General features: G+C 43.4%; 1 protein-coding gene across 2 annotated transcripts in view; it reads right to left on the reverse strand.

Annotated features, from left to right (window-relative positions):
- LOC126336961 (homeobox protein Mohawk) overlaps positions 1-23,815 on the reverse strand; it is a 94,086-nt gene that overhangs the window by 17,544 nt on the left and 52,727 nt on the right. For both annotated transcript variants that reach the window (XM_050001162.1, XM_050001163.1), the window contains exon 3: positions 3,815-3,980. In XM_050001162.1, coding sequence (XP_049857119.1) covers positions 3,815-3,980 — 166 coding nt within the window. The remainder of the gene's footprint in view (positions 1-3,814; positions 3,981-23,815) is intronic.

Below are 23,815 nucleotides of genomic sequence, written 5' to 3' on the forward strand. Positions count from 1 at the left end.
AATGCTTTATTTTATGAAGACCCAGACAAAATGTCGGATTTTTTTGCCATTTTCTTCTTTGTTGTGGTCGATCATATTTTGACAGTGGATAAGTAGTGAATAGGTCTACACCTGTACGTACATCAGCACTCTGAACGTCAGTTGTGTCACGTTCTTGGTTTTTTCCTAGTGACTGCAGAGGCATACCTGTCACTGAGAAGCAACATTTGTCCTTGGGTCCCTCTTCAACTCATCTGCCTTCTTCAGTTGTTGGAAATTCTGCGCTCTCAGTGATTTCTGATGCAGCAGAGTCTTCTGCTGTGAAGTCATCCAGACTGAACGGGAATGTTCCCGATTACTCGAAAGATCTCTCAACTGTTTGGATTGTGGCTACTCTGGGATATGCAGCTCGAAACGAAGGAGTTAGTAACCGTTAGAAAAAAAAGAAGGAGGGGAGGAGTGTATTAAGAGTACGCGCATAGCCTTTCCCACTCTCTTACGACGTACTCTTAATTGATGCGCCACAGAGTTAAAAAAATTACATAAATGGCAGTTACTGCTTGCTTCCATTGTTCGTCGTTTGTTCTTCATAGAACGGTGATTCTTTTCCCAAATAGTTTTATTTTCTAGTGCAAACTTAGATATTGCTTACAATATACAACTTAAAGATTACATAATTTGGAAGAAAAACTTACACTTACCTGCTATAATCAATAAACATGGCGGAGCTCTTCAAGATTACATGTGATGGAGACGCTATAGAAGCAACAACTGAATATGCGAGGGTTGCCCAGAAAGTAATGCACCGCATTTTTTTTCTCAGCCGAAAGGAATACTACGAATGCGAAACGTTACGTATGTATTATCTGGAGTCTCCTATGTGAGCGCGCCAAGTTTCCATCACTTCTGACAGATAGCATAGCTGCAGGACAGTTTCAAAATGGCGTTTGTAGAAGATGTACGTTATAAGCAACGTGTAATATGAAATTTCTCACTGCAGAGGAAGAAATTGTGGGGAATATTCTGTGCAAAATCTGTGGAGCATCTGCTGTCGACAGAAGTGGGGTCAGTCGTGGGCTCGGAGGGTGAGGCCATTAGAATACGGTTCGGCGGAGCTCCACGATTTGCAGCGGTCGGGGAGACCATCCACGGCTGTCACACCTGACTTAGCCCCCTTGGACCATTTGTTTGGGCTATTGAAGGATGCCGTTCGTGGAAAACATTTTTAGGACGACGAGGAGGTGAGTCTGTCAGTGAAGTACTGGCTCCGCCACCAGGACACGGACTGGTACCGACAGGACATACACGCCCTTGTTTCATAGTGGAGGAAGGCCAGAGAATGGGATGGAGATTACGCGGAAAAATAGGGCGTGCAGAGAAAACACCATTCGTTCGTGTGTGAAGTTCTCACTATGTTCAATAAAGAACTGTTGAAGAAAAAAATGCGGTGCATTACTTTCTAGGCAACACTCGTAGGTTTTTGTTGTCAGTCACCATTGCCAGTGTAGAGAAAATGCCACTGCGAACTCTTACCAGAAACGCACTCTTACCCAACCTTACCCTATGTTCATATCTCGTCAACTGAACTGCCTATTGAACTCTTCCTTGCCACAGTATCTATAGCCTCAGAGAACTTCAAGTATATCTCTTTATTCGTCAGTAGTTTGATATCCCTCTTCTTTGCACGTTCTTCCTGACTAGTCTCCTAAACTTCAGCCTACTCTTTATCACTATTAAATTGTGACTGGAGACTATATCTTCCCCTGAATACACCTTACAATCCAGTACATGATTTCTGAATCTCCGGTTGACTACAATGAACTAACTGAAATCTTCCCAGTATCTCCCAGCCTTTCCCAAATGTACCTCCTCCTCTTGCGATTGCTGAACAGCGTATTCACTATTATTAGCTGAAATTCATTGCAGAACTCAGTTACTCTTTCTCCTCTCTCATTTCGAGTTCCCCGGAATCCTTCCTTCTACTCCTTCCTGTACAACGGCATTCCTGTCCCTCAAGACTCTTAGATTTTCATCGTTCTGTAGGAACTGAATTACCCGTGCAGCAACCTCGTGTACTTTCTCTATCTCTTCATCTTCAGCTTGCGACGTCGGCATGAACAACTGAACTATCGTTGCCTTTAAACATGCTACATTCATCGACCATGAGAAAAAGATTAAATGATCATTAAAAGGAAAACGTTCTACGAGTCGGAGTGTCAGAGTTTGAACACGATACGGTACACTATCTCATCAAATCCCGTTTAGTTCATATTTTTTCCACAAGAGGCGCCGTATCTGCCAGTACATGAAACTAGTACGTACACTACTGGCCATTAAAATTGCTACACCACGAAGATGACGCGCTACAGACGCGAATTTTAACCGACAGGATGAAGATGCTGTGATATGCAAATGATTAGCTTTTCAGAGCATTCACACAACGTTGGCGTTCGGTGGCGACACCTACAACGTGCTGACATGAGGAAAGTTTCCAACCGATTTCTCAGACACAAACAGCAGGTGATCGGCGTTGCCTGGTGAAACATAGTTGTGATTCCTCGTGTAAGGAGGAGAAATGCGTACCATCACGTTTCTGACTTTGATAAAGGTCGGATTGTAGCCTATCGTGATTGCGGTTTACCGTATCGCGGCATTGCTTCTTGCGTTGATCGAGATCCAATGCCTATTAGCAGAATCTGGAATCGGTGGGTTCAGGAAAGTAATACGGAACGCTATGCTAGATCCCAACGGCCTCGTATCATTAGCAGTCGAGATGACAGGTATCTTATCCGCATGGCTGTAACGGATCGTGCAGCCAAGTCTCGATCCCTGAGTCAACAGATGGGGACTTTTGCAAGACAACAACCATCTGCACGAACAGTTCGACGACGTTTGCAGCAGCATGGATTATCAGCTCTGAGACCATGGCTGTTGTTACCTTTGACGCTGAATCACAGACAGAAGCGCCTGCGATGTGGTACTCAACGACGAACCTGGGCGCACGAATGGCAAAACGTCATTTTTGTGGATGAATCGAGGTTCTGTTTACAGCATCATCATGGTCACATCCGTGTTTGGCGACATCGCGGTGAACGCACACTGGAAGCGTGTATTCGTTATCGCCATACTGGCGTATCACCCGGCGTGATGGTATGGGGTGCCATTGGTTACACGTCTCGGTCACCTCTTCTTCGCATTGACGGCACTTTGAACAGTGGACGTTACAGGTCAGATGTGTTACGACCCGTGGCTCTACCCTTCATTCGATCCCTGCGATACCCTACATTTCAGCAGGATAATGCACGACCGCATGTTGCAGGTTCTGTACGGGCCTTTCTGGATACAGAAAATGTTCGACTGCTGCCCTGGCCAGTACATTCTCCAGATCTCTCAGCAAATGAAAACGTCTGGTCAATGTTTGTCGAGCGACTGTCTCGTCACAATACGCCATTCACTACTCTTTATGGACTGTGGTATCGTGATGAAGATGCATGGGCAGCTGTACCTGTACACGCCATCCAAGCTCTGTTTGACTCTATGGCCAGGCGTATCAAGGGCGTTATTACGGCCAGAGGTGGTTGTTCTGGGTACTGATTTCTCAGGATCTGTGCACCCAAATTGTGTGAAAATGTAATCACATGTCAGTTCTAGTATAATAGATTTGTCCAATGAATACCCGTTAATCATCTGCATTTCTTCAGGGTGTAGCAATTTTAATGGCCAGTAGTGTAGACTGTCCGGCAGAGGCGCTACCACAGCGGAAAAATACTGGAGTTTAATATTTTGTCCCTACCGACAAGAGCCTCGGAAGCTTGTACCACACAGCTTGACACACCTGTGTGTAGGTGAGTCCCGTTTGCAGGGCGAGCGCCCGTTTCTCCTCACGGCTGGGGTACGGGTTGTCCCGGCGGCGCAGAAGCCAACGCTTCAGCTGCTGCTTGATGTCCGCCGTGAACAGCCGCTTCGCCAGCCGCTGCTCAGCGCCCGAAGTGCACGCCCTCCTGCAACAAACGGGAGGCGGGCACCAGTGAACACTCTCACACACAACACAACACATAACTGTTATCTTTGTCTGGATCTGTGGGAAACACTGTCCCAGATACAAATTAATAAAGAATAGTATGTTGTGGGAAAATTAGTCTAAAAGAAAAATAAATTAGAGAACATTTGACGCGCCTTTCAATGAGGCTCAAAACCATATACAGCAGATGGGATGTGCATTTTCAACTTCCTGCGGCGTAATTAATAGTCCATCAAATTTCGGGCACGCTGTTGTTGTTGTTGTGGTCTTCAGTCCTGAGACTGGTTTGATGCAGCTCTCCATGCTACTCTATCCTGTGCAAGTTGCTTCATCTCCCAGTACCTACTGCAACTTACATCCTTCTGAATCTGCTTAGTGTATTCATCTCTTGGTCTCCCTCTACGATTTTTACCCTCCGCGCTGCCCTGCAATATTAAATTGGTGATCCCTTGATGCCTCAGAACATGTCCTACCAACCGATCCCTCCTTCTTGTCAAGTTGTGCCACAAACTTCTCTTCTCCCCAATCCTATTCAATACTTCCTCATTAGTTATGTGATCTACCCATCTAATCTTCAGCATTCTTCTGTAGCACCACATTTCGAAAGCTTCTATTCTCTTTTTGTCCAAACTATTTATCGTCCATGTTTCACTTTCATACATGGCTACACTCCACACAAATACTTTCTCTGTCATCGGCGAACCTCACAGTTTTTATTTCTTCTCCATGGATTTTAATACCTACTCCGAATTTTTCTTTTGTTTTCTTTACTGCTTGCTCAATATACAGATTGAATAACATCGGGGGCAGGCTACAACCCTGTCTTACTCCCTTCCCAACCACTGCTTTCCTTTCATGTCCCTCGACGCTTATAACTGCCATCTGGTTTCTGTACAAATTGTAAATAGCCTTTCGCTCCCTGTATTTTACCCCTGCCACCTTTAGAATTTGAAAGAGAGTATTCCAGTCTACATTGTCAAAAGCTTTCTCTAAGTCTACAAATGCTAGAAACGTAGGTTTGCCTTTCCTTAATCTTTCTTCTAAGATAAGTCGTAAGGTCTGTATTGCCTCACATGTTTCAGTATTTCTACGGAATCCAAACTGATCTTCCCCGAGGTCGGCTTCTACTAGTTTTTCCATTCGTCTGCAAAGAATTCGTGTTAGTATTTTGCAGCTATGGCTTATTAAACTGATTGTTCGGTAATTTGACATCTGTCAACACCTGATTTCTTTGGGATTGGAATTATTATATTCTTCTTGAAGTCTGAGGGTATTTCGCCTGTTTCATACATCTAGCTCAACAGATCGTAGAGTTTTGTCAGGACTGGCTCTCCCAAGGCCGTCAGTAGTTCCAATGGAATGTTGTCTACTCCGGGTGCCTTGTTTCGATTCAGGTCTTTCAGTGCTCTGTCAAACTCTTCACGCAGTATCGTATCTCCCATTTCATCTTCACCTACATCCTATTCCATTTCCATAATATTGTCCTCAAGTACATCGGCCTTGTATAGACCCACTATATACTCCTTGCACCTTTCTGCTTTCCCTTCTTTGCTTAGAACTAGGTTTCCATCTGAGCTCTTGATGTTCATACAAGTGATTCTCTTATCTCCAAAGGTCTCTTTAATTTTCCTGTAGGCAGTATCTATCTTACCCCTAGTGAGATAAGCCTCTACATCCTTACATTTGTCCTCTAGCCATCCCTGCTTAGCCATTTTGCACTTCCTGTCGATCTCATTTTTGAGATGTTCGTATTCCTTTTTGCCTGCTTCATTTATTGCATTCTTGTATTTTCTCCTTTCATCAATTAAATTCAGTATTTCTTCTGTTACCCAAGGATTTCTACTAGCCCTCGTCTTTTTACCTACTTGATCCTCTGCTGCCTTCACTACCTCATCCCTCAAAGCTACCCATTCTTCTTCTACTGTATTTATTTCCCCCATTCCTAACAATTGTTCGGGCATGCAGCCACGCAAATAAAATTTCCTCCACTGATATTTCTGCCGCGTATCGTACGGCAATCCTCAGAGCAAGTCACGGACAAAGCATGGAATCCGACTCTTGGGGTAATTAAACTGGAGAGACGTCGTCATGGTGTCACCGCCGCCGATCATACAGCGATAAGCGAATCTAATGTCTGTACGCCTTCGCCGCAGGTGGCGCATGTGTAAGTATTTCTTTGCCGCCGACCAGCATCTGTGACCCGCATGCGCAGTACCGCCGCGTTGGAGCATATAAGGCCGCGCTTGGCATCTTGTCGTAAGTCGTGTAACTCACTCTGAGGATGGCCGGATGATACGCTGCCGAAATATCAGTGGAGGAAATTTTATTTGCGAGGCTGCATGCCCGAAATTTAATGGACTAAGCAGCTGGGATGTTCATAGTACCCTTTTAAACTTCTAAAATTCTAAGTTGAACATTGAACTTCAGATTCTCCGTCGGCACTTCATATATGGTACATGTTTTTGAGCATTATTTCTAAGGCACATTCGATGTTTCTCTAAAATTTTTTATTTCTTACTTTGAGGAAGTAGACTTTATGGTGGTCAGTTTGATACCCTATTCGCCAATTTCGTACTCCCCGTTTGGCCGTGAAAATTCAGCCAAAAAGTTTCCCTCAATTCACAATTTTTTCTTAACTACACTGATTACATTCGAGCAATTAATCCTTCTTTTTGAAAAACTAACCCTCGTCAATCTGGTACGCCTTTTTTGTTCAATCCCCAACCTTGGTTTGGCTCTGAATATACGGTCCAAAATCAAATGTGTAATTTCTGGGGAGTCTTGATTTCGCTCCGGTCAAACATTTGACCGATAATGGGTCCAATCTCCCGGTTCCTATCAAGGTTTATGGGACTTAGATCCTATGTAGGTAATGTGCAAAGTTGGTTTGCTCTATTATCACACTCAATGAGCGAGATTTCGCTCTGAACCGAGACGCGAGAGGTGGAGGCATGGTTAACAACGACAAAACAAGCCGCGAGCACTCGTCAGGCATTCCACTGGACGAGTGCCAGAGGAGTACCGTGCCAGACCCGCGCTTGCTGTGTTTCTGTGTTGCACGTGCTTATACGTGCCGTTCAAGCAACCCTAATTACCTCGGTGCTAGGTACACATTAAAATACCGTTGAATTTGTACTGTTTCTCCTCTTGACTCAACGAACTGAATTTGTGCAATCAGCGAGTGGCCAGGAAGCTCCTTCCCTGTTCTACACTCTCTTTACACAGTACCAGTAAACCCCTGATTCGTGCATAAAACGGCTTCAAATAATTTACATACCTGTGAATGGTGCATACGTGTACGAAGTTATATTGACAGCCGATCACGCCTTCTCGGTGCTTCACTATCTTTTTCAAGCTGAGTAATTGCTAGTTCGCTTTTCGGTGACATTATTCTGTGCCCCGTGTTCATGTTTACATCTGTTCAAAGGCAAGAACTGAAAAGCATATGACAGAAACAAAAAATGTTGCTTAAAATCCGTCTTGATTGCAATTTTTTTTTATTCATATTACCGGTTTCGGTTCATTCAGAACCATCTTCAGATCTGATATTTCAGTTACAGGAGTAACCCGATGTGACGTAGCATGTGAAAATTGCTGGATTTGGACGGGTTACTCCTGTAACTGAAATATCAGATCTGAAGATGGTTCTGAATGAACCGAAACCGGTAATATGAATAAAAAAAATTGCAATCAAGACGGATTTTAAGTAACATTATAAAATCACTGATTGCTGTTATCCCATAAGACATTATATCTGTTTTTGCAAAGAAACACAAAAACCTACTAACTTTACTAACAAATCTGGATATTGCTCAGTTCGATTAGCTGGCCAAATGGACATCCACAATGAGGCACCTTCCAAATTATGTCAAGTGCTTATGACATTCCTGTGCCGGTCACGTTGGTTACTCAACATATGACGCTGTTCAGCTTCTTCAAACTCTACCACACCTAGTTATAACACTATACACCAACAGCACTAATCGCCGGCTGTTGTGCCGAGCGGACCTAGGCACTTCAGTCTGGAACCGAATCCTGCCTCGAACATAGATGTGTGTGATGTCCTTAGGTTAGTTAGGTTTAAGTAGTTCTAAGTTCTAGGGGCTGATGACCTCAGATGTTAAGTCCCATAGTGCTCAGAGCCATTTGAACCATTTGAACAGCACTAATCGCTCTGGTAGCTGTTCTACACTATCTGGCTGTGTTTTAATCTGTCCAATTATGGTCTCAATGTTAAACTTAAGCTCCGCCTGCAAAAATTCTGTCTATCCAATGAGAAAAGCAATACTTTTCGTGGTGGGGCAATGTTTTTAAAGTTTGCAACGTAACAGAGACGCGAAAAAGTCTCACACTAAAACTTGCAGCTGGTGCAGTCCTTTTAATGTTATCGTAAGATCTATACTGTTCTTCTGGAGGGCTCTAGCTTTTAACATGGGCTAGAGGGTGGTCCTGAGGTAACAGAGTCGCGAAAAAGTCTCACGCTAAGGCTCTAGCTTTTAACATGGGCTGGGGGTGGTCCTAACGGTTAGCTGGCGACGTGGGTGTCCGTCCCTTATCGTAGGGCCTTCTAACTTAACACGGTTCTGCTCTCGGCTTCTGTTCTCGTTTCTCCCCTCGGAACTGCGTCTGTCTCACGGTGAGAAGGTATGACATACATTTACGCATTCTTGTGTTAGTCTGTGGTATTTCATTTGCTCACTCGTTACTTGTATTACATTGGCTAATTAAATGTCACGATTTATTCGGAGCTATGTGACATACTACTGGATTTGCTTATCATGTAAGGGTTTTCATGGAAGGTGTTGGATTTGCCTGACACCTTACAAAGCTCAAAATTGCTCATAAATTATAAAAAATATTGGATCCCCACAAAACGTCGGATGCAAAATCATCTTCTTGTAAAGCACGTCATATGTAGTAAAAACATATGTACTTTGGTATATAAAAGATGATCACATGTCCTTGAGTCGTAATGATAGTAGCTCCCCCCTCTTCCCTCCTTCCCTCCCCCGGAGATACAATATGTACCACAACTGTTTAGGTGCTGTGGTATTCATGCGAAAATGGGTGAAAGTTTGCGAATCGAGCAGCTGAGGTGGGACTTGCGTATAAGCCTCATATTCACTTACTGAGATGTGGTAAACCACCTAAAAAGCATATCCAGGCCGGCCGACACAACGACACTCGTCGTGAATCCGCTGGCCGGATTCGATTTGGAGCATGCGCATCTTCCCATCCCGTAAGCGCACGACTATCAGTGCAGGGGGAATTTTTAGTGACCATAACATGAAAAACATATTCAGAGAAACAGTTAACCTTTTACCAAGTTTTTCTGTTATCATAATAGATATCTCGTTTCGGCTGTAAAACACTTCAGTTCTAAAATTGTACTATTAATGCTTGTAGCATATCAGACCATAAACTAAATGAGAAGCGTCAAGCTTAATATAAAGTTAATTGTTTAGTGTTCTGTAAAATCTTGCTCCATGAGAAATGCAGCGCGACAGTGTTTGCTGTTCTCAGGCGAGGAGTGAGTTACTTGCTGGTCATAAGCAGCTGGAAATCGCCCCAACTACTCTCAAGCGATTGGAAGCTGCTGCGAATGGATGTGTAGGGAGGGCTACTGAGAGTCATGTACCATATATATCAATGGTACCTCATGTCATGTCCTATCTTGCGGATACTCTCTACTGTGTAGGAAATACGGGATCTGTCATTACTTTCCACTTGACTGTGAGTGGTGCATCAATAGTAGGTCTAGGGGTCCTGTACAATGGAGACAGGGGCCAGGGACAGTTTAGGATGTTACACCCATCCTCTAAATAACAAGCTGCAGGTACTGTCGTACATCGAAATCATAACGAGCCAGTGACACTCACTTCACTTGTTGGTAAACGTGATGTGTCTTGTCTGAAGGGGAGACAAACCCAAGGGGTGGGGGTATATAAGTCGCCGGCAGTTCAAATATACGGTGAATACTGGTATACCTTAGAGAAATGGCAGCCAGGGATGGGATGGAACTCTATACGCACTCAGTGTGTGTGCCTGCGGACTTCATTCAACATGTTGAAGAGGCTATACCACCAGCAATTGAGGGAACAAACTGTAAGCAGCTGTAGATTGTGGCACAAGTTGGGACAAACGATGCCAATTGTCTGGGCTCTAACAGTCATACTTCGATCATTCCAGAAGGCTGAGAATACCATCGTGGCCTCCTGAGTCCGAGTTGAGTGGAAGACTTGAACTAGAGGCTGCGAAGGTTCTAGGCTGTGATTTCCTAGACTTTTATCATAGTGTTGACATTTCTAGGGTCCCCCTAAACGGGTCAGGTGTGCATTACACATCAGGGGCTACTACCCAGGTAGCTCACTGTGTATGGGGTGCACACCAGAAGAGTCTTTTAGATGAGGCGACTCCAGATGCAGTGCAGATAACTACAGCTGTAGGAGACCCGGAAGTATCGGAGCAATTTCCCTGGTGATTAGCTGCTGAAGAATCCGCAACAAAACTGTAATTGTAACTGGATCCTTCTCTCGATCACCAGACTCACCTCCTAATACAACCGAAACTTCAGAGAAAACCTTCGTTTGATTTACGTAAGTTCCCAGATCATACTGTAGTCATTGGAGGAGTCTTTAATCGTCCAACAGTGAATTGGTATAGTTACAGTTTTGATAATGATGGGCGTAACAAGATATCTACCTAGAACAGATGGTTCGGAACCAGACGCTTGACGGAAGTATATTAGATCTAAATAGAAGAGAATATAGGTAAAGGCAAGTTTGGATTTAGAAAAGGAAGAGGGACCAGAGATCCAACTGAGTGTCTGAGGATGATGGCAGAAAAATATTTAGAAATGAATAGAGAAATGTATGTTTGCTTTGTCGACTGGGAAAAAGCATTTGACAGAACTGACGGGCGTATACTGTTGAGAATTCTGAAAGATAAGGTGTAGAGTGTAGACCGGAAGGACAGAAGGTTGGTTAAGCAACTCTCTACGGAATTATGGTACTTCAAGTAGAAAAAGATGAAACTGAAGAGATGGGCATTGAAAGAGGTGTGAAACAGGTTGTTGTATGTCACCAGCACTTTTCATTATATTATATATGCCGTGAAGCTAATCAATAAGGCCTTGGAAAATGACTTATAGTGGGTGGAGAAAGAATAAAAACCATAAAGTACACTGATGATATGATTGTGCCAGCAGAAATGGAGGAAGAGCTCCAGGTAATTTTGGACAATATTATAAGTGTGGGTAAAGAATTTGGAATGAAACTGAACAGTGGCAAGATCGAAGTGATGATAATCGAAAAAGAAGACGACACGATTAATATAGCACTAAATGGAATGGTATTACAACAGGTTCAGTTGGTAACTTCTAGCGTAATTTGTACAGAGGAAGTGAGACGCAGAATCTCTATGGGAAAGAGAGTTTTCGGGAGACTGAAGAAAAGACGAGGAGAGGAAGAAGAAGGTTTGAAATGCTAATAAATGTGAAGAGGGGAAGAAGCAACATTCAAAGGACAAGCAAGACAGAGAAATACGGAGGGCATCCAGATGACACATGTCTGGGAACAGAAAAACGGCAACAAACAGACCTGACCTCTCTGAGGACGTCCACATAAAATGTGGTGTCAGTGACCATGAGGCAATTTTAGCAGCTAAGATGGCCGTAGTACGAAAGCCAACTAGAACAAGTACAAAGATTTATATGATTAGTAAACAAGATAAAGAAACAGCAGTGTCGCATGTCAATGAGGAACTCGATACTCTTAGCTGAGAACAGAAGGATGGAGGGGAACTATGGCTCAAGTTTAAGACAATAGTTGACCATGTACTTTATAGATATACACTCAGTAGTGCACTTCTTGATGAGATGGACCCTCCGTGGTACCTATGTCCTATAAAGAAACTTCTGAATAAATAGAGACTTCTAGGTGTAAAACTAAGCATGGGACTACTGATGGACAAGCTCTGAATGAAACGCATTTCGCTGTCAAGAGACAATATATGAAGCGTTCAATGACTACCGAAGTAAAATATTAGCGAAGGAGAATATCATCTTTCAGAAAACTAACTCAAATTCTGGTCGTATGTGAAGGTGTGTCAGTGACTTCGAGATACAACTGAAATAGTTAAAGCAGCACAAATCTCGGGGGTCCGATGGATTCCCTATCAGATTTTATATTCAGAGATTTTATATTGACATCGATGTGCTGTAGAATCTTAGAACATATTTTGAGTTCAAACTTACATCGGTATCACTGTAGTTACCATGTTTGTCACGAGAGAAATCAGCAATTCTATTGATATTTAAAACAATTTTAAAATGTCGTTTCGGCTGGTCCCTCTTTAACTGTGATCTAATGTAGATTTATCGAACAAAAATCATGCCTAGTGGTTGGAAGAAAGCACAAGTCACATCGTCTACAAGAAGTGATCCACAAAACTACCGTCCAATATCCTTGACATCGATTTGCTCTAGAATCTTAGAACATATTTTGAGTTCAAACTTACATCGGTATCATTGTCGTTAACATATTTGTCACGAGAGAAATCAGCAACTGTATTGATATCATCATCATCATCATCATCATCATTTAAGACTGATTGTGCCTTTCAGCGTTCAGTCTGGAGCATAGCCCCCTTATAAAATTCCTCCATGATCCCCTATTCAGTGCTAACATTGGTGCCTCTTCTGATGTTAAACCTATTACTTCAAAATCATTCTTAACCAAATCCAGGTATCTTCTCCTTGGTCTGCCCCGACTCCTCCTACCCTCTGCTGCTGAACCCATGAGTCTCTTGGGTAACCTTGCTTCTCCCATGCGTGTAACATGACCCCACCATCTAAGCCTGTTCATCCTGACTGCTACATCTATAGAGTTCATTCCCAGTTTTTCTTTGATTTCCTCATTGTGGACACCCTCCTGCCATTGTTCCCATCTGCTAGTACCTACAATCATCCTTGCTACTTTCATATCCATAACCTCAACCTTGTTGATAAGGTAACCTGAATCCACCCAGCTTTCGCTCCCATACAACAAAGTTGGTCGAAAGATTTAACGGTGCACAGATAACTTAGTCTTGGTACTGACTTCCTTCTTGCAGAAGAGAGTAGATCGTAGCTGAGCGCTCACTGCATTAGCTTTGCTACACCTCGCTTCCAGTTCTTTCACTATGTTGCCATCCTGTGAGAATATGCATCCTAAGTACTTGAAACTGTCCACCTGTTCTAACTTTGTTCCTCCTATTTGGCACTCAACCCGTTTATATTTCTTTCCCACTGACATTACTTTCGTTTTGGAGATGCTAATCTTCATACCATAGTCCTTACATTTCCGATCTAGCTCTGAAATATTACTTTGCAAACTTTCAATCGAATCTGCCATCACAACTAAGTCATCCGCATATGCAAGACTGCTTATTTTGTGTTCACATATCATGATCTCATCCAGCCAGTCTATTGTTTTCAACATATGATCCATAAATATTATAAACAACAGTGGAGACAGGTTGCAGCCTTGTCTTACCCCTGAAACTACTCTGAACCATGAACTCAATTTACCGTCAACTCTAACTGCTGCCTGACTATACATGTAAAGACCTTTAATTGCTTGCAAAAGTTTACCTCCTATTCCATAATCTCGTAGAACAGACAATAACTTCCTCCTAGGAACCCGGTCATATGCCATTTCTAGATCTATAAAGCATAGATACAGTTCCCTGTTGCACTCATAACACTTCTCCATTATTTGCCGTATTTGCTGTATTGATATTTAAAAAATTTAAAAATGTCGCTTCGGCTGGTCCCAGCGGAGGTTCGAGTCCTCCCTCGGTCATGGGTGTGTGTGTGTTTGTTCTTAGGATAATTGAGGTTAAGTAGTGTGTAAGCTTAGGCACTGATGACCTTAGCAGTTAAGTCCCATAAGGTTTCACACACATTTGAACATTTTTTTAAAATGTTTATTTTCAGCCCAGATACACATTTTTACTTTGTATACAAATGTGCAACTGGTACTGAAAACAAACTGTATTTTAAAATTGTATTAAATAATTATGTATGTTGAAGAGAATGACCTCCTCCAAGCCAACTACACTCCTGGAAATTGAAATAAGAACACCGTGAATTCATTGTCCCAGGAAGGGGAAACTTTATTGACACATTCCTGGGGTCAGATACAACACATGATCACACTGACAGAACCACAGGCACATAGACACAGGGAACAGAGCATGCACAATGTCGGCACTAGTACAGTGTATATCCACCTTTCGCAGCAATGCAGGCTGCTATTCTCCCATGGAGACGATCGTAGAGATGCTGGATGTAGTCCTGTGGAACGGCTTGCCATGCCATTTCCACCTGGCGCCTCAGTTGGACCAGCGTTCGTGCTGGACGTGCAGACCGCGTGAGACGACGCTTCATCCAGTCCCAAACATGCTCAGTGGGGGACAGATCCGGAGATCTTGCTGGCCAGGGTAGTTGACTTACACCTTCTAGAGCACGTTGGGTGGCACGGGATACATGCGGACGTGCATTGTCCTGTTGGAACAGCAAGTTCCCTTGCCGGTCTAGGAATGGTACAACGATGGGTTCGATGACGGTTTTGATGTACCGTGCACTATTCAGTGTCCCCTCGACGATTACCAGAGGTGTACGGCCAGTGTAGGAGATCGCTCCCCACACCATGATGCCGGGTGTTGGCCCTGTGTGCCTCGGTCGTGTGCAGTCCTGATTGTGGCGCTCACCTGCACGGCGCCAAACACGCATACGACCATCATTGGCACCAAGGCAGAAGCGACTCTCATCGCTGAAGACGACACGTCTCCATTCGTCCCTCCATTCACGCCTGTCGCGACACCACTGGAGGCGGGCTGCACGATGTTGGGGCGTGAGCGGAAGACGGCCTAACGGTGTGCGGGACCGTAGCCCAGCTTCATGGAGACGGTTGCGAATGGTCCTCGCCGATACCCCAGGAGCAACAGTGTCCCTAATTTGCTGGGAAGTGGCGGTGCGGTCCCCTATGGCACTGCGTAGGACCCTACGGTCTTGGCGTGCATCCGTGCGTCGCTGCGGTCCGGTCCCAGGTCGACGGGCATGTGCACCTTCTGCCGACCACTGGCGACAACATCGATGTACTGTGGAGACCTCACGCCCCACGTGTTGAGCAATTCGGCGGTACGTCAACCCGGCCTCCCGCATGCCCACTATTCGCCCTCGCTCAAAGTCCGTCAACTGCACATACGGTTCACGTCCACACTGTCGCGGCATGCTACCAGTGTTAAAGACTGCGATGGAGCTCCGTATGCCACGGCAAACTGGCTGACACTGACGGCGGCGGTGCACAAATGCTGCGCAGCTAGCGCCATTCGACGGCCAACACCGCGGTTCCTGGTGTGTCCGCTGTGCCGTGCGTGTGATCATTGCTTGTACAGTCCTCTCGCAGTGTCCGGAGCAAGTATGGTGGGTCTGACACACCAGTGTCAATGTGTTCTTTTTTCCATTTCCAGGAGTTTAGTATGAATTCCGAAAACAACGATCATGCAAAACCAAACTCGCGCTTTTCTCACATTACTTACTGAAAGCCTTGGTTCAAGGCAGTCAAGTAGATTTTTCCATTTCGGAAAGCATTTGACTCGGTACCATATCTGCGCTTTTTGTCAAAAGTACGATCGCATAGGGTATCAAGCGAAATTTCCGACTCGAATGAGAAGATTTTGGTAGGGAGGACGCAGTAAGTTATCTTGGATAGAGAGTCATAGTCATATGTAAAATAACATCGTATGTGCCGCAGGAAAGTGTTTTGTAACCCTTGCAGTTCACGCTGAATATTAATGGCCTATGCGGAGAATACTAAGAGTAACCTCCGACTTCTCGCAGATGATGCGAAGTACTGCGTGAAAAAAGCTGCACAAATATTGAGTCAGATTGCGGTAAGTTTTCGAAGTGGTTCAAAGATCAGCAACTTACTTGCTAAATGTTCAATTACGCATTTCAAAAAAGAAAGAAACTTTGTACCCTATGGCTTAAATCGATCAACTCATATAAATACCTGGGTGGAACACTTTGTAGGGATAGGAAGTGGAATGATAACAAAGGATCAGTTGTAGGTTTATTGGTAGCATACAAGGGAAGTGCAATCAATCTGCAAAAGAGACTGCTTACAAAATGTCCGTTCGACGCATCCTAGAATACTGCTCAAGTGTGTGGTACCCGTACCAAATACGACTAACGGGGGATATTGAATGTATCCAAAGAAGAGCAGGATGAAAGGCCACAGGTTTGTTTCACCCGTGGGACGGTGTCACAGAAATGCTGAAGAATTTGGACTGGCAGACTCTGGGACACCTACAGCTACATCTGCATCTATATACATACTCCGCGTGCTACCGTACGGTGCGTGGCAGAAGATACACTGTACCATTACACTAGTCAACAACCATTTTGTATCTGGGATGGTGTGATGACTTCGAATATACCTTTCAAAATGTTCTAGCAAGTACCCTTTTTGAGTTTTTAAAGGTTTTTTATTTTTCGCATTCAGCGTTTCGCTTTTTGCTGTTTTTCTGTTTTGCTGTTTAATTGTTTGTTTTTGATTTGCAGAGGAGAGCTAGAAGATCTACAAATCGTCAGTAAATGGTTGGTGTGATAATCCAGTGGTGTGAAAGAGATCCTTGACAACTTTTGTTATGTGTGTGGGAAATTCACTCCAAAAGCCCAAAGAAAACCAATCACTGATTTGGTTAAGAAGGCATATAAATTGTATTTTGCACCTGTACTACAACCTTAACCGAGTGGTTGAAAGGAAAACGCCGAGCCATGCCATTCGCTGTTCCGATGGTGCGGTGTGAGCCTAAAACCATTATTCAGACTTTTACTTCTGTCTAACAAATATTTCGGGACATTCAAGCAAAACTAGACATAAAGTAAAGTATCCAAATATATCTTCAGTGCATTTGCCTGTGCCCAATGATGAGGGGTTGCCTGTTCCTATCTGTAACTTGAAAGCCACGGAACCAGACACCGTGTCAAGTGAATCAGAAAATATTGAACATATAGAAGAGTACTGCCCTCAATATCATGACACTTTGCCTCAGTTCTTTAATCAAAACGAATTGAACGATTTGGTTCGCGATTTAAAACTTTCGAAACAGCAATCTGAACTCTTGGGACCGAGTCTGTAACAAAGGAACCTTCTAGCTCCAGGGACAAAAATTTCCTGTTTCAGATCAGGAGGTGCTTCCTTTGCTTAATATTTCGATATGCAGAATTCAATTTGTGTATGTAGAGATGTCAATAGCCTGATGATGCAGATGGGTGTACAACAAAATCCACAGGAGTGGTGACTATTTATTGAATCCAGTAAAACCAGCTTGAAAGCAGTACTATTGCATAATGGCAATTAATTTCCATCGGTACCTTTGGCTCACGCAGTAGACACGAAAGAAACTAATGAAATCATGGCTATGCTGCTAGAGGCAATCACATATAAGGATCATGAATGGCAGCTTTGCTGTGATTTAAAAGATGTTGCACTTCTTACAGGTTTACAGGGTGGATTCACGAAATACTGATGCTTTTTGTGCCTCTGGGACAGCCGTGACAACAATAACAACTATATAGTCAAGGAATGGCCTATAAGGAAGTCATATTTGCTGGAAACGTAAATGTGAAAAATACCCTATTGGTTGAGCCCGAAAAGTCCTTTTGCCTCCTCTTCATATCAAGCTGGGCCTTATCAAGAACTTTGTAAAAGCTCTGGATAAAGAAGGTGAGGCCTTCAATCACTTAAAAGAAAAGTTTCCCAAATAAAGTGAGGCAAAGCTGAAAGAGGGTATATTTGTTGGACCACAAATAAGAAAATTGCTGAAAGATCCAACCTTTGATGCCAAAATCTCAGATATCCAATTAGCTGCTTGGTCTTCTTTTAAAGCAATTGTGAATGGCTTTTTGCGTAACAGAAAAGACAAAAGCTATGTTACCATCGTTAATGATCTGTTGGACAACTATAAGAACATGGGGTGTAGGATGTCGCTTAAAATTCACTTTTTACATTGTCATCTTGATTTCTTCCCGGAAAATTTGGGAGCCGTAAGCAATGAACATGGTGAACGCTTTCACTACGACATTCTTACCATGGAACACCGTTACCAAGCCTCTGGTCCATATACACCAGTCAGGTTGATCTCAGAGATTGGGGATACAATGGCTCCATACTTAGCAATCGTATAAAATAACTCGCTCGTCGAAAGATCCGTTTATAAAGCCTGGGAAGTTACATTATTTAAAGACTGAGAAATTTTACAATACCCAAGAAAGCAAATAGGAGTAATGCGCTGAATTACAGACGCATACCGCTAAAGTCGATTTGCAGTATGATTTTGGAACATGTACTGTGTTCAAACATTATGGGCTACCTCGAAGAAAAAGATTTATTGACAAACAGACAACAAGGATTCAGAAAATATCGTTCTTGTGAAACACAGTTAGCTCTTTATTTTCACACAGTAATGAGTGCTATATACAGGGTATGTCGAACTTATTGCATATTTTTAGATTTACAGAATGCTTTTGACACCGTTCCTCACAAGCGACTTCCAATTAAATTGCGTGCCTATTGAGTATCGTCTCAGTTGCGCGACTAGATTCAATATTTCCTGTCAGAAAGGTCACAGTTCGTAGTTACTAACAGAAAGTCATTGAGTAAAACAGAAGAAATACTTGGTGTTGTCCCAAGGAAGTGTTATAGGACATTTGTTGTTCCTGATCTACGTAAGCAATTTAGGAGACAATCTGAGCACCCCTCTTAGATTGTTTGCATATGATGCTGTCATTTACCGTCCTATAAAGTAATCAAATGTTCTAAAAAATTGCAAAACTACTTAGACAAGATATTTGTATGGTGCGAAAATGGGAATTGACTCTAAATAATGGATAGTGTGAAGTCAACCACATGAGTACTAAAAGGAATCCGTTTCGGTTACAGGATAGAATACACAAATCAAAAAGCTGTGAATTTAAATAAATACTTAGGGATTACTGTTATGAATAACATAAATTGAAACGATCGCATAAATAATGTTGTGGGGAAAGCAAACTGAAGTCAGTGATTTATTGGCAGAACGCTTGGAAAAACAGTTCTACTATGGGAGTATTACTGTGTGGTGTGGGATTCACAACTTATGAGATTGACGGAAGATATCTAAAAAGTTCAAGAGCAGTTCGTTTTGTATTATCGCGCGATAGGGGATATGAGACGCGAATTGGAGTGGCAATCATTAATGCAGAGGTGATTTTCGTTGTGACAGGGCGTTCTCATAAAATTTCAATTACTAACGTTCTCCTCAGAAAGCGAAAATATTTTGTTGTCACCCACCTACATAAGGAGGAACGATAAAATAATAGAAATCTAAGCTCGCACGGATAGATTTAAGTGTTCATTTTTCCTGCGCGCTGTTTGATAATGGAACGGTAGAGAAATAGCTTGAAGGTGGTTCGATGAACCCTCCGGGAGGCACTTAATCGTGAGTCGCAGAGCAATTATGTGGTTGTAGATTGTAGATGTAGACTCGGCACTGAGAGCAGATTACACGCTCGAACGGTGTCCAATGGTCGAGATATACGGCGTACGGAGCTTCACGTGGGGCGTGCAGACACGAATATACACGATGTTTACAGATGTGGGCACATCATGCCTCGCGTCACGGAAACCAGATACAGGCTCTCCTAAACACACTACATATAAGAAAAATAGACAACTTCCCTGTGGTGCAGTAGCGGTCAGAGAGATTCTGGAACTATTAGAAAGAGCGTTGGACTTATCAGTCTGTATTGATTTCAGTGCAGCAAGGTTAAAAGAAAAAGAAAGTCTAATGTTTCGTCGATGTGGATGCGATCAGACATAGAAGTTCAATTGTAGCATAGCTGTAGAAAGGAAAGTGTAACATAATAACAATAATAATGATTCTTATTATTATTAACCATGTGAAACACAAGACAGGACATTTTTCAGAGTTCTGATTTATCTTTTCTTTATACTCCTATTATTTTTATTCTCTCAGAATGGGCTTTTTCCTGACGCCTTACCATGCTGCTTCGGTGTTCTTGGGTCTTTCAGGCAAGTCAGGTATCCAATCCTTAATTTTCCGCCTATTTTTTTTTCTTTCTGGTGTATATAGTTGTGGTACTCATGCTTTGGTTCTTCTTTTTTTGCACCGATGCATTTTATTGTTTCAGTTTTAGTTTTTTCTACAATTTCACAGCCTTTCTAGTTAATTTCGTTGGTTTCGTTCGTTTAATATGTCCACAGAATTTTAGCCTGTGTTTTTTTATACCCAAATAAATGCCACTACGCTTCTCAATTTCAATGAGGTAATAATAATAACCATAATAATAATAATACATATGTCATTTCACGCCGCACTTTTTGCCACTTGTTTTTCTTTCCAGTAAAACCTTTAACCAAAGCTTTTTAATGGATCATATGAACACATTATCTTCTTTTTGAACTTAGTTACTAAATATGGTTTTCCAAAATTCCTCCAAAAGAAGAATCCGAATCAAGAACTGCTGCTAACATGAGTAACTTAGCAGATATCTTCGATGTAGCAAAGCAACTCAAATTACTTAATAAAGGGAAATCTCTCGGTCCAAATTGCATAGCAATTATGTTCCTTTCAGAGTATGCTGAAATAGTAACTCGATACTTAACAGTCATATACAACGCTCGATCAACGAAAACTGCGTACCTGAAGACTGGGAAGCTCTATAGATCGCACCAATGCTCAAGAAAGGACATAGGAGTAATTCATTGAATTACAGACCCATAACACTGACGTCGGTTTGCAGTAGGATTTTGGAACATATACTATGTTTGAACATTATGAATTACCTCGATGTTAAGATCTACTGAAACGGAGTTAGCACGGATTCAGAAAATATCGTTTCCCTCACAAGCGGCTTATAATGAAATTTGTGCCTATGGCTTATTGTCTCAGTTGTGTGAGTGGATTCGCGATTTTCTGTCAGAAAGGTCACAGTTCGTAGTAACTGATGCAAAGTCTTCGAGTAAAACAGTAGTGATATCAGGCGTTCCCTCAGGAAGTGTTGCAGGTCCTCTCTGGCGATGTAATGGTGAACTGTGTGCCTGGCAATCGAGAGATCGTTGGACCGAACCACGGTCGGACTACTCGTCTACAATTAACGTAGCCTTCACCTCTCAACGATGTGAGGAGACGTCAGGCTGGATTTGACGTTAAACTGTAGCTCCCTTTTCTCTGTGCGGGTAACCGGGATTGATAGGGACATGAAAGTAGGCGAAGTGGCGTCGAATTGAAAGAATTGCACACGGTCAATGAGCCACACGAAATATTTATTATCTCCTCAGACACAAATTAGTTGGCAAGCAGATGTTGGCTGATGTGGAAGTCCATGGATATTCTAACTGATTGGAAAAGCGAAGAAATGATTACCACCGGCCGCTGTGGCCGAGCGGTTCTAGCCTCTTCATCCCGGAAGCGCGCGACTGCTACGGTCGGCCGCAAGTTCGAATCCTACCTCGGGCATGGAGGTGTGTGACGTCCTTAGATTAGTTAGGGTTAAGTAGTTCTAAGTTCTAGGGAACTGATGACCTCAGATGTTAAGTCCCATAGTGCCCAGAGCCATTTGAACCATTTGATTACCAAAATGTCTCCCAGAAAGGCTTATTCTATGCGAGAAAAAGATTAAAACCGAAAAGAAGATAAAACAGATCCAGCGGATTCGGTTACTGACGATAACAGAGGATGGGGCGGATCAAGGATTTGTAGGTGTGAAGGATGGTGGAAGGATGCAGACCCCACGTCCGGCCGGACAGGAGTTTCAGGAGGGGGAGGCGGTTGAGAGCTTTGTTTTGGATGTTAAGGAGATGGGGAGTCCAGGTGAGGTGGCGGTCGAGTGTGAGGCCAAGGAGGGTAAGAGTGAGGTGGATAGGACGGCCATAAATGGTGAGGTAGAAATCATTGAGGCGGAAGGAGCGGGTGGTGCGGCCTATGATGATCGCCTGGGTCTTGGAGGGATTAACACGGAGGAACCACTGGTTGTACCAAGTGGAGAATTGGTCTGGTGGGTTTGGAGGGTACGTTGGGACCGTTGAAGGGTAGGATAAAGGGCTAGGAAGGCGGTGTCATCAGCGAACTGGAGAAGATGAACAGGAGGGGGAGGTTTAGGCATATCAGCAGTGTACAGGAGATAGAGGAGAGGGGAAAGGACAGAACCTTGGGGCACGCCGGCAGAAGGGTAGAAAACCGGGAGTTGGAATTGTGGATAGTCACATAGGAGGGACGATGGGGTTCCAGCCACTACGACGAAAACCCTTATACACCACGGACAGAGCACGTGCGTGCGCGAGATGATCTACATCTACATCTACATCTACATCCATACTCCGCAAGCCACCTGACGGTGTGTGGCGGAGGGTACCCTGAGTACCTCTATCGGTTCTCCCTTCTATTCCAGTCTCGTATTGTACGTGGAAAGAAGGATTGTCAGTATGCTTCTGTGTGGGCTCTAATCTCTCTGATTTTATCCTCATGGTCTCTTCGCGAGATATACGTAGGAGGGAGCAATATACTGCTTGACTCTTCGGTGAAGGTATGTTCTCGAAACTTTAACAAAAGCCCGTACCGAGCTACTGAGCGTCTCTCCTGCAGAGTCTTCCACTGGAGTTTATCTATCTCCGTAACGCTTTCGCGATTACTAAATGATACTGTAACGAAGCGCGCTGCTCTCCGTTGGATCTTCTCTATGTCTTATATCAACTCTACCTGGTACGGATCCCACACTGCTGAGCAGTATTCAAGCATTGGGCGAACAAGCGTACTGTAACCTACTTCCTTTGTTGTCGGATTGCATTTCCTTAGGATTCTTCCAATGAATCTCAGTCTGGCATCTGCTTTACCGACGATCAACTTTATATGATCATTCCATTTTAAATCACTCCTAATGCGTACTCCCAGATAATTTATGGAATTAACTGCTTCCAGTTGCTGACCTGCTATTTTGTAGCTAAATGATAAGGGACTTATCTTTCTATGTATTCGCATCGCATTACACTTCGCTACATTGAGATTCAATTGCCATTCCGTGCACCATGCGTCAATTCGCTGCAGATCCTCCTGCATTTCAGTACAATTTCCATTATCGCAACCTCTCGATACACCACAGCATCATCTGCAAAAAGCCTCAGTGAACTTCCGATGTCATCCACCAGGTCATTTATGTATATTGTGAATAGCAACGGTCCTATGACACTCCCCTGCGGCACACCTGAAATCACTCTTACTTCGGAAGACTTCTCTCCATTGAGAATGACATACTGCGTTCTGTTATCTAGGAACTCCTCAATCCAACCACACAATTTATCTGATAGTCCGTATGCTCTTACTTTGTTCATTAAACGACTGTGGGGAACTGTGTCAAACGCCTTGCGGAAGTCAAGAAACACGGCATCTACCTGTGAACCCGTGTCTAAGGCCCTCTGAGTCTCGTGGACGAATAGCGCGAGCTGGGTTTCACACGATCGTCTTTTTCGAAACCCATGCTGATTCCTACAGAGTAGATTTCTAGTCTCCATAAAAGACATTATACTCGAACATAATACGTGTTCCAAAATTCTACAACTGATCGACGTTAGAGATATAGGTCTATAGTTCTGCACATCTGTTCGACGTCCCTTCTTGAAAACGGGGATGACCTGTGCCCTTTTCCAATCCTTTGGAGCGCTTCGCTCTTCTAGAGACCTACGGTACACCGCTGCAAGAAGGGGGGCAAGT

This window comes from Schistocerca gregaria, chromosome 2 (assembly GCF_023897955.1).
Source record: "Schistocerca gregaria isolate iqSchGreg1 chromosome 2, iqSchGreg1.2, whole genome shotgun sequence".
NCBI lineage: Eukaryota > Metazoa > Arthropoda > Insecta > Orthoptera > Acrididae > Schistocerca > Schistocerca gregaria.